At 33.7% G+C, this 12,169-nt stretch overlaps 1 protein-coding gene across 4 annotated transcripts in view; it reads right to left on the minus strand.

Annotated features, from left to right (window-relative positions):
* Positions 1–12,169, minus strand: part of gpm6bb (glycoprotein M6Bb) — a 34,651-nt gene that overhangs the window by 3,602 nt on the left and 18,880 nt on the right. For 2 of the 4 annotated variants that reach the window (XM_052565118.1, XM_052565117.1), the window contains exons 2-7: positions 8,070–8,256; positions 6,296–6,452; positions 5,079–5,247; positions 4,907–4,980; positions 4,756–4,821; positions 115–3,416 (exon numbers count right to left, since the gene is read on the minus strand). In XM_052565118.1, the coding sequence (XP_052421078.1) occupies positions 3,336–3,416; positions 4,756–4,821; positions 4,907–4,980; positions 5,079–5,247; positions 6,296–6,452; positions 8,070–8,256 (734 nt within the window). In that variant the 3' untranslated portion in view covers positions 115–3,335. Of the gene's footprint in view, positions 1–114; positions 3,417–4,755; positions 4,822–4,906; positions 4,981–5,078; positions 5,248–6,295; positions 6,453–8,069; positions 8,257–12,169 lie in introns of those variants that run through there. The other 2 variants (XM_052565116.1, XM_052565115.1) reach the window with 1 other exon arrangement.

Below are 12,169 nucleotides of genomic sequence, written 5' to 3' on the forward strand. Positions count from 1 at the left end.
CAGAGGACGCTGGGGTGTGAGGGAACGAGAGGCAAAGCCAAGCTTGAGATGAGGGTTAGTCTGAGAAACACACACTGAGAGCCCAGACGAACGCTCAAGAAACACCACCCAGGATCATTTGAACACAAAGAAGGTTTATTTTGATCAAGGAACAACTACAGGCACCACAGTCCTAGAGGAATATTAAATCAATCATGGAAGATAAAGCATGCAATCTGAATGTTAAGGCAATAACGCTGGTGTAAAACAACCAAGAGACACATTCACAACAAAACATTGGACCTTTCTGAACATGTGCTCACTCTCAGTTTGTTTCTTCATCAGATTTGGAGAAATGTAGCATTGCATCAGTGTCTCATCAGTGGATGCTCTTCAGTGAATGGGTGCCGTCAGAATGAGAGTCTGATAAAAGCATTTTAATGCTAGATTTGTTTAATCTTTTGTCTTCTCCAGATGTTCACTGATGGACTGGAGTGCTGTGGATTATTGTGATGTTTTTATCAGACTCTCATTCTGACGGCACCCATTCACTGCAGAGCAGCCATTGATGAGACACTGATGCAATGCTACATTTCTCCAAACCTGATGAAGAAACAAACTCATCCTAATCTCAGATGAGCTGAGAGTGAACACATTGTTATTTTTGTGTGAACTGTTCCTTTAAAAGATTTATTTCTGACTATATTAGTCACAATTAAAGCCACTGTGTAATGCATGATTTTGCATCTAGTTTTTAATAAAAGTAATAAAATCCTAAAACGTTAGCGTGATTTTAAAAGGCCAGGTTTTTAAAAGTCTGTATAAAATCTGTGAATAAATGCATCGACTGCCTTTCAAAAGTGAAATCATATAATCATCCCACATTTTCTCATTGATTGTGTTTGTGTTATGTGATGTTTTATTAATGATCCAATCACACATAAATCATGATTGTTTATTCATTAATAATAAAGCAGACATTGTTATGAGCAAATCATGTAATAATAAAACATGAAAGGATCTGCTGTATTGCGTGCTGATAATATAAATGTAGTTTTGAATAAAATCGGATAATGCTACTTAATATTTGTGTTTTAAGAATCACGTTTCTTCCACTCTGTTGAACAGTGTAAGGTCTGTGTTTAAACTAGCAGTACTGTAAAACAAATGACTCGAATCATATTTCTGCACACAACTGATCTAGGTTAGATGTGAAGCTGTGCACTGAATCATTAATACTTCACAAGAGATTCATAATACTGCTTCAAACCAGTGAGAAGAAATGATGAAAACAACACTGAAACTGGAAACACTGGAAGGCTCGCTGGCACAGATGGCAAATATATATAAACTTTCCCCAATAAAACAGATTCTAGAAGCAAAACTCACGTTCATTTTCTCCATAAAGACATTAAACCTCATACAGCTCATACAGATCTGTTTTTAGATGTTTAGAAGTTATTTGCTATAATTAAATCAGAGAATTCATTCTATATTTTATATACACCCTCAGTCAAAAGACTGGAATAATTGTGATTTTGTTTTTTTATGTTTTCTAAAGAAGATTTATTTGATCAAAAATGCTGTAAAAATGGTTAAATATTTTATCATTTTAAACATCTGTTTTCTGTGTGAATCTGTGTTAAAGTGTAATTTATTTCTGTGATGCTCCGCTGTATTTTCAGCATCATTCCTCCAGTCTTCAGTGTCACATGATCTTCAGAAATCATGAAAATATACTGATTTACTGTTTGAGAAACATTTCTGATTATTATCAATGTTGAACACAGTTGTGCTTTTGTGGAAAATGTGATACACTAACTTTCAAAAGTTTGGATTTAGGGATTTAACGATTAACCGTGAGCTGGTAGAAAATCGAGTCAAATCAATTTAAACTAATCCTGATTCATTTAGGGGTAGAGTTTATACGAATGAATATCTGAGAGGAACTTACTGTCTTTAGAGAAGTTTAGATGGTATTTTTCTTTTCATCTTGTCTCTGTATAACACATATTAAAGTTAATAAATGCAGCGCTGCTTTGTTTACTGCAGAAATCAAGGAAAGGTTTTAAGCGCCATCTGCTGGCAGAGAGTGGATCTGCGTCTCCTTCAGCTCGTCTGCTGTTTCATGCAGATGTTTTTTATGTATAGTTTCAAAAACTGAAGTCAAATCATTCTGGTTTTGCTTCAAAGTTATACAATGTAATTCAGATTAAAAACTGTTCATGTTGCATCTGTTTTGCATCTGTGATCTTGCCTCTCGTATTAAATGAAAAGAGCACATACAAAGCCGTAGTTTGTTTATATGAAGAGATTTATTGAATTTGTGTTTCTTTTTATTTGATACTTGTTTTAAAGTTTAAATTTAGTTTCGTTTTTTACATTTACATTCTATTTAGCAGAGGCTTTTATCCAAAGCTGCGTAAAAGTGAGCAAAGAAGCAATCAAAAGCAATAAAAGAGCAATGATATGCAAGTGCTTTATTAGTATATTATTACAGTGTTATATTTCAATTTCACAAAGAACTGTGAAGCATTTTGTCCAAGCAATGATAACAGGACACATTTAATTTATAAATTGTGTTAAATCTCTCTTTTTTTTTTATACATAATAATAATCGTGAAATCAAATCTTGAATCGAATCGTGAGTTGAGTGAATTGTTATATTTGTAGTAATACAAAAATTAATCTATCAATAATGCATTAAATTGATCAAAAGTGACAGTAAAGACATTTATAATTTTGCAAAATATTTATATTTCAAATAAATGCTGTTCTTTTGAACTTTCTGTTCATCTGTGAATCCTGAAAAATAAAATGTATCAGTTTCCATACAAATATTCATCAGCACAACTGTTTTCAACATTGAGTATTTATAATTGATAATTAATGAGTTGTTCTTATATGCATTTTTTTTTTTCGTAATTAACTTTTGACCGGTGTTTTATGTATGTGTATGTGTGTGCATATATATATATATATATATACACACACACATTAGTCAGTATTATATCAGTCTTCAATATTTGTCTTTTTGCTTTGAATTGCATTTCCTGATCATAATTTGTTAACGTCTTTATTGAGAAAATGAAATATGTTGTGCATCTGTTCTTTAGCTTTAAAACTTTAGACTAAGACACTGTAGAAAAGGCTTTGTGTCAGGGTTCAGATGAATGTTTTCTAGTGGTTGTAGAAACGAAGGCAAAGGCATGTTCAAATGCTACATCTGTGTACAGTCCTATATTTACACATTACATGTCAAAGCAATCAAAGGTTTCTCTCGCTTGTTCTCGTTTCTATTATTTTAGTCCATATTGTCAGTGGCTGCTCATTCTAGGCACTTTCATGCAACTGCGTTAAAATTTAGTGCAGCAGTCCTCTCGACTCTTAAACTTCAAAACAGCAAAGTTATACGTGGTAGCCATCATGTAGATGAGCTGGTGGAAGAGAAAGCACAGAAATCAATGACGGAATAAAGGAAGTGCAGATGAAATCAGTGCTGAAATTCATTCGCTATCACTGTCCACACTGCAAGCGTCTGATGACAACACACAGACCTCTCAGCTGTAGCAGGTGAATTATTACAATTACATTTTCAACAGAAATCCACTGGTATTAAAATGAACCTTGCATGGGTTTTAAAAACAGAAGAATCATATAAGTCTCACCGCAAATGCATATCCATGGTTTATAAAGATTATTTAATTTTGCAGGACAAAGACCAGAAACATCAAGAGTTATTTAAATATATAAAATAGATAATAAAATTGCATTACAAATAAAAATTATAGTGAAAAGGACCCTATATATATATATATATATATATATATATATATATATAATTTAATAAATTACAAAGAAATAATAGAATGAAATAAACTGTACAAATTTTTTTGAGTGAAAAAATGTGATTTTAAGTAAATAAAAATGCGTCATAAATAAAACTTATAGTGAAAAGCAAGATATCTGTAACCAAAAAAGTTATTAAATATTTAATAAATTAAAGAATAACATTAAAATAAACATTACAGTACAAAGAATATTTTTAGTGAAAAGCATGATATTTGTAATTATATAAAATAAATATTTAACAAAATTAACATAAACATTACAACTTAAATTTAAAGTGAAAAGCAAGACATTTGAAAAAAAGATAACTATTAAATTATTACATAATAAAATAAATCAAATTAAATTAAAATAAAATGTAAAAAGTTAAAGGCATAATATTTATATAATTATTTAATTAATGTACATTTTTTTACAAAATAACAAAATTAACATGCATACACCAGATACATTTGTAACTGATCAATTACAGTCTAAATTAGAAAATAATTCATTATTTTTCAGTAATGCAAACATGCATCAGCTGATGGTGTGAAACGACACATCGGACGCTTGCAGTGTTGACAGCTTTATTGAGTATATTAGGACTGAACTAGTGATTCAATGTTGTGCTCATAATGTGTCTTGTGTTTCTTGCAGATAGAGTAAGTCTAAATTTCCCTTCAGGTATCAGTAAAGTATGTGACTAGACACTGAGCTTCTTTGGCTGACGTCCCACTAGCTGATTTCTCATTCATTTACATTCATGCAGAACAAAATCAAGTCATCTCAGGTGCACTACTGGGACCTCATCGCAAAACTAACCATTAGATCAGGGGCTTAAAGCACATGGTTTGCAGTAGATGGTGCTGGGGATGAAGGGATAAAAAGAGGAGGAAGAGGAACAAACACCCCATATATCTGAGCATAAAACAAACATCTGCTTACCAGAGCAATGACAGTCGCTCCGGCTCCAGCACAAGCCACGATATACAGATGATAAGACAGATAGAACTGCAACAGACCAACAACAGATCAGTCATATTCACTGCTGGACGACGAGTAAAGCAGTAAGAGTCTGGATCATGTGTTTTCATACCTCGCTGGTGTTGCAAATATCACTCAGCGTTGAGCCGCAAGCTCTGCCTGGCGTTGCGTTCCAGGGAATGATACCTGCATCGACATCAAACACATGAACAACCACACACTCAGATCCTCAGAGAAACATCAGCAGAGTTTACAGTGAGGTCAGGGGTGGCTCTCTCTCGTACCGTACTGCCGCACGTCCACACAGATGCTGTCGATGGAGGTCAGGTTGGCCGTCGGTGAGCGCATGGCAGCGCAGGTCGACCACATGTTGTAGAACAGAAACACAGGAACCGCAGAGAAGCCGAAAACCCCGAGCCAGGCGATTCCCAGGATGTACGTCAGGAACACGAACTGAGAAACAGAGTTGAACACAGAGTATAATTACCTCCAAATACAAACAATTTTTTTATTTTGTATTATTATTATTTACACATTATATATATATATATATATATATATATATATATATATATATATATATATATATATATATACACACACACACACACACACACACACACATATATATATATATACACACACACACACATATATATATATATACACACACACACACACACATATATATATATATATACACACACACACACACACACACACACATATATATATATATATATATATATATATATATATACACACACACACACACACACACACACACACACACATATATATATATATATATATATATATACACACACACACACACACACACACACATATAAATATATATAAAATGTATTTATTTTTTTCCTAATTTATTTTATTTATTTTATAAATATAGAGTATTTATTTTATATTATTTATAATTTTCAATTGCTTTTATTCAGTAATTTGACTACTTTCAATTATTTTCTCACTTAATTTTGGAACAACATAATAGTTATTTTTATATAATTTAAATTATGTATATATATATATATATATATATATATATATATATATATATATATATATATATATATATATATATATATATATATATATATAACATTAATGTCATTTACCTTTTTTATGTAATTTATTTTATTTTATTTTAATTACTTTGTTGTTTAAGTTTAACAATACTAAGTTTAAGAGAATCCACTATTAAAAGGCAAGTTTTTAAACAGTCAATGATTAATCATGCAAACATTTTAATGTTAAAACATTACGACTCAGACATTGAGCTAATTATTTGATCCAAGTTGATTCTATCATTTAATATAATATTATATATATATATATATGTTTTTTTTTTACTTCATATTGAAATGTATTTTACTGTAATATGTAAAATAGTAATTTATTGTTATATTTGTCATTTTTAGTTTCCCTCATTATTTGTTCTGTAGTTGTTTTCTGTGTTTGTATTGTTGATCAGGAGGGCTGGTACCATGCCGCTGATGCAGCGTCCGCAGACGGTGGTCTTGAACTCGCTGTGCAGCTCTTTGACGGCGCTGGTGGTGTAAAACCCCTCGGCCAGAAGAATGATGCCGTACAGGAAGAAGAAGGAGGCGATGCCGTAGATGACGTACTGCATGAGCTGGACTCTGAGGAGGAGACGACAGATGTTACAGCTTGTGTGTGTGTGTGTGTGTGTGTGTGTGATTCTGCCATTGACCTCTGTCCTGCAGACTCAGCATCGTTTGACAACATCTCATCACTGCATGTGACTTTAATCAGAGTCTCGAGATGAGGAACAGAACAAATGTGAAGCGCTGAGAAATCATCGACAGATGTGAGCAGATTGAGCTGAACACAAAACAACTGTCTTTTCATTGAAAGAGATGAATCTGGAGCTCAGGCAGATTAAATAAACTGTGAATGATCAGGTAAACTTCAAGAAAACACATTCAGTTCAGTGCATGATGTCCTGGAGAATCTACTGAGACACTGGAGATGAAAACATCAAATGATTTACTGGGAATCTACATAAACAGCATCTGATGTCTTCACACGAGGAGTTAATTACAGTCATGTCTTTTCAGCATCTGTGAGAGCGTCTTCTGCTGACTCAAAGCATGCATTTACAAAGATCCAACAGATGAAAACTGAAAAACAAAATGTCCTTGACATCCCCCCAGAAATATATATTTATTTAAATACATAAAATAAAATAAACAAAAACAGAATAAACTAAATTCTATTTTTTTTTTTGGTTTGAAAATCTTTTACTTTCATGATAATTATTCACATTTCCATCCAAACTCTCATTACTGTAAAAAAAAAAAAAAAAGTCATATTCTCATTAAAATAGTGAAAAAAAAAAAAAAATGAAGTGTTTCTTCATGATGTTAGTAGGAATACTGATATTAATGTTAAGAGGATGGTACTTTCTCATCTATTGTCATAACTCAGTGGAAACTTAATGTGAGACATTAAATGCAAATACATAATCAATGGTGTTGTATATTTATGAAAGTATAATTTAAAATATATACACAACCGGTCAAAAGTTTGGAATAATTACGATTCTGTAATGTTTTTAAAAGTCTCTTCTGTTCACTAAAGATGTGTTTTAAATTAAAATTACAGTAAATTGTGAAATATTATTATAATCTAAAACATCTGTTTTCTGTGTGAATCTGTGTTAAAGTGTAATTTATTTCTGTGATGCTCCGCTGTATTTTCAGCATCATTCCTCCAGTCTTCAGTGTCACATGATCTTCAGAAATCATGAAAATATGATGATTTACTGCTCGAGAAACATTTCTGATTATTGTCATTGTTGAAAAATGTAATAAAAATAATTGGTAAATTAAATAAATGAATACTTTCAATATCCAAGGGCATATTAAATTGATCAAAAGTGACAACAAAGACATTTATAATTTTGCTAAATATTTATTTTTCAAATAAATGCTGTTCTTCTGAACTTTCTTTTCATCTGTGAATCCTGAGAAATAAAATACATCACAGTTTCCACAAAGATTTTGTGCAGCACGACTGTGTTCAACATTGATAATAATCAGAAATGTTTCTTGAGCAGTAAATCATCATATTTTCATGATTTCTGAAGATCATGTGACACTGAAGACTGGAGGAATGATGCTGAAAATACAGCGGAGCATCACAGAAATAAATTACACTTTAACACAGATTCACACAGAAAACAGCTGTTTTAATCTGTAATATTATATCACAGTTGTGACAGTGTCCTCACTCACATGTCGGTCAGCATGGCGTGGTCTGCGCTGATCTTAGAGAAGTGGTTCTCCAGGATGGTGAGGGTTCCTGTCAGAGCGACGTGTCCACAGCCGCAGAAGAGCGCCACGCCGCAGAAACACAGGATGGTGGCCACCAGAGACGCGTACGGCACGCCGCCCAGACACTTAATACAGCACTCGAAGCAACCTGCACACACACACACACACACACACACACTCGTTACAGTCTGGCTTCCATGAAGAAATATATAAATCACACTAATAATTTCAGAATGATTTATTGTTTCTAAATATAGCTATTCTAGCAATCTGGTGAGAAATCATGTATTTTTGTCATTTCACAATATATAATAACAGAAAAACTAAATTCCAGCTGTGTCAGTTTTTCCCATTATTGTGCAACCTTACAGTTACAGGAATAATTCACCCAACTTTTCCACTGAAAATTGTCATTTACTGAAGCTCATATTATTCCAAACCTGTATGCTTTTGTTTTTCATGTTTTACATGACGAAGCATAAAATTTAAGTCATAAGTGATAATCTTGAGAAATGACATGTTGTGGTCACATAAAGACTCATGTGAGTTCAAAAGACTTGCAATATACTGCATGCTTAATATGATACTTTGATGATACTTTTTGTTCTTGTGGTTACTATGAAATGTTGTAAATGTATGGTAAGAGCAGCAGGAAGTGTAAAAAAATACCTTCCAAAAATTACACTTTTGTTTTCCCCAAAAAAAAAAAATATGGAAAAATCACAACACAAGAGTCGTAAAACTGAAAGAAAAAACGTTTTGGTGGATTTTTCCTTTAATAAATGTGCCATCATACTGTGAAGCTCCTAATTAAAAACAGTGTAAAGCCGAGAGTGTGAAAACAAAGACTGAAATAATGAACTGCGTGTGTGTGTGTGTGTGTGTGTGTGTGTGTGTGTGTGTTTGAAGATGTTAAATTAGCACTTAAAAAGTTCTGCTCCAGATCTCCAAATCAACAAACCAATAAAAAACATGCAAACTTTGGCTTTGGTTTGTTTATTAAAAATGCACGCATTCAAGAAAAAAAAAAGAAAAGAATAAAAGTGAGCTGTGAGTGTATGTCTGCTTTCTGTTATTCGCTCATAGCCTTATTTACAACAGTGTGATCAGCCCCGGATCATCCAGAACTGAAATGATAACTGATAATGACTGATAATGACTGATGAAGTGACTCACATCAGCTGCTGTACAGTAATGATACACATGCCATTCATTTGATTTATAGTTTGCATGTGTAAAGGACATGAACCAAAGCCTCGTTTAAACAAGACATGAAAGAAAAATACTGTGCTGTGAAACTTATCAGAAGTGGTTTTGGTTAGTGTTTTGTCTCCTGTATTACATTTTCGAAGTGACAATTTGTTCGCAAAAAAAAAAAGCCACTCAGATTGCACAGTAAATTTGCTCAAAGATCGTTAATGCACACTGAAAACTAACATTGCCATGTCATTTTCAACACAAACCTTGTACAAATGGCTTGTGAAAAGCACACATGTCTATATGACACATTCATGTAAGCAGAATATCGCTGTGGAGAGATCGCTAAACTCGCATGTTTTCATCGTCAGCGCTTGTTCTGCCATCAGGGAGGGCACAGGGTTGCCAGATTGAACAAATTAAATAAAACACCATGCAGAAAGTTTATCCTTAAACGAGAACAGCTCAGGTTTGAGGCTTAAAGCTCTTAACATCAACACAAACATGAACGCTAGTGAAGACTTGTTAGCAATGCGTGATAACGCAAATGCCAAATTAAAAACACGTTTCAGGATAAATATCGTGACGATCCTTTTTAATGAATCGAGAAAGGTGGACATCGTTCTCGAGATTAAAATATGATTAATCGTGCAGCCCTAATGCCCAGCATGTTCTGTTCTCGCGTAGTGTTGTCACGGTACCAAAAATTCAGTATTCGGTACCGATACCAGTGTAAATATATAATTACAAAAAAAGTAAACAAGTTTCACCCAAATTTAATTTGTCTTTTAATTTATGAAATTTAAACACATTTTATGTTTGGTAAATAAAGGGGGATTTGCTATTAAAATTAAAACTTGGAAGAAATATTGTGATTTATTTCTTTAAAAAATAATGTTTTATACATTTTTTCAACAGTAGTAGCAGTATCACATACATTTTACTAAATAATAGTAATATTTCTAGCACAATGCCTTTATGTAAAAATGAACTCTTAGGCCTAATAAATGCATATTTGTCATTTTAATTGAACTTAAGACTGGTAGTGATGCTTAAAGGGGGGGGTGAAATGCTATTTCATGCATACTGAGTTTTTTACACTGTTAAAGAGTTGGATTCCCATGCTAAACATGGACAAAGTTTCAAAAATTAAGTTGTACGTTTGAAGGAGTATTTTTGTTCCAAAAAAACCTCTTCCGGTTTGTCACAAGTTTTTTTCGAGTATGGCTCTGTGTGACGTTAGATGGAGCGGAATTTCCTTATATGGGTCCTAAAGCACTTCTGCTGGAAGAGCACGCGCTCCCATATAGCGAGGCTGAGCAGCACAGACATTTCACTGATCAGAGTGAGAGAGTCACGAAAAGTCACAAAAGAAGTGTGTTTTTGGTTGCCAGGGCAAGACAACCCTCCACAGATTACCAAAAGAGAAACAGCATTAAGGGACCAGTGGATGGAGTTTATTTTTACAGAGCATCAACGGAGTTGTGCAAGTGTTTGTGTTTGTTCCCTGCATTTTGAAGATGCTTGTTTTACAAACAAGACCCAATTTGATGACGGATTTGCACATCGTTTATTTCTTAAGGATGATGCAATCCCAACGAAAAAGGGTCACGATCGTGTGTTGGAACCGCAGGCGGTGAGTAAAACTGCTTCAAATACCTCTGTGTTGTTAACTTAGCTATCAACGGTAAGCACATCAAGTAAACAACATGCGATGTTGTCATCAAACTGCACTTTCCACATGTACAGCTTAAAAAAAAAAAAAAAAAAAAAAAAGACGACAAAGTGGAACTTAGTCATTTTCCAAAACCGCTAAGCAAATATATACAGTTTCAGTACATACCACATAGCATACCGCCTTTGCTGATGCTGCTCTTGTTAAATTTCAGCCTCTGGATCTGTGTCACAGCTTCCACGTGCTCTCAACTCAAAAGCTTACTCGCGCTCGTGATTCTTTAGCTCCGCCCACACGTCACGCCTCTAGGCGCTCGTGTTTTTCCGGGAAAAATTGGTACAGACTATCTTTCTCTTATGAATATAATAAAAATAAAGACTTTTTGGAGTTATGAAGGATGCAGTACTACTCTATAGGTACTCAAGATTAACAGGATATTTTTGGTCATTGAGGGTTTCTGTAAAAAAAAATTTAATAGTTCATATTAATTATTATTAAAAGATAATACTACTACTAATTCTACTATCATACTAATGTATATACAATGCACTATGAATTGATGAGCTGTTGGGTTCATGAATATTAATCAAGTTGTCTGCGTTCGGTCAAACTGATTTGCTGAAATCAAAACAGGGACGGTACTATTCAGTGCCAGCCAATGAAATTGCCATTTGCGAATTAGCTCCGCCCACTATGTCTTCTGCTTGTTCGAAAATGAATATGAATAATTCTAAATGAACTCCATTATTTTGACAGGAGAAGACAACAAAGAATAGTTTACATATAGCGTGTTGATTCAGCGTGGTAAGACTCTCGCTCTCTCTCTCTTTGCATGTGTGAGAAACAGCAATATCAGTAAAGCGACGGTGAGTCGTGCGCTTCAGTCTATCTAGTAAATGAACCCGCACGTCTCTGCCATTCATTAATTCACACAGAGACACGCAGAACACGGATTCATATTTCAAACAACTTTAGCGGCTTAACATTTACAGATACTGGTCCATATGGAGATTTGATTTGATTAATTTATGCTAACTTTGCAAATTCCATGACTGTCCATATTAAAATGTAAGAATCATTATCATGACTGGATTTTGAGATTCCGTCCTCGTTTTCTACTTCGCGGAAATCATAGCGCTGAACCGGGTTTGAACGGGACCTCGGTACTACCGGTACTTAAAGAAACCTG

This window comes from Carassius gibelio, chromosome B9, assembly GCF_023724105.1.
Source record: "Carassius gibelio isolate Cgi1373 ecotype wild population from Czech Republic chromosome B9, carGib1.2-hapl.c, whole genome shotgun sequence".
Taxonomy (NCBI): domain Eukaryota; kingdom Metazoa; phylum Chordata; class Actinopteri; order Cypriniformes; family Cyprinidae; genus Carassius; species Carassius gibelio.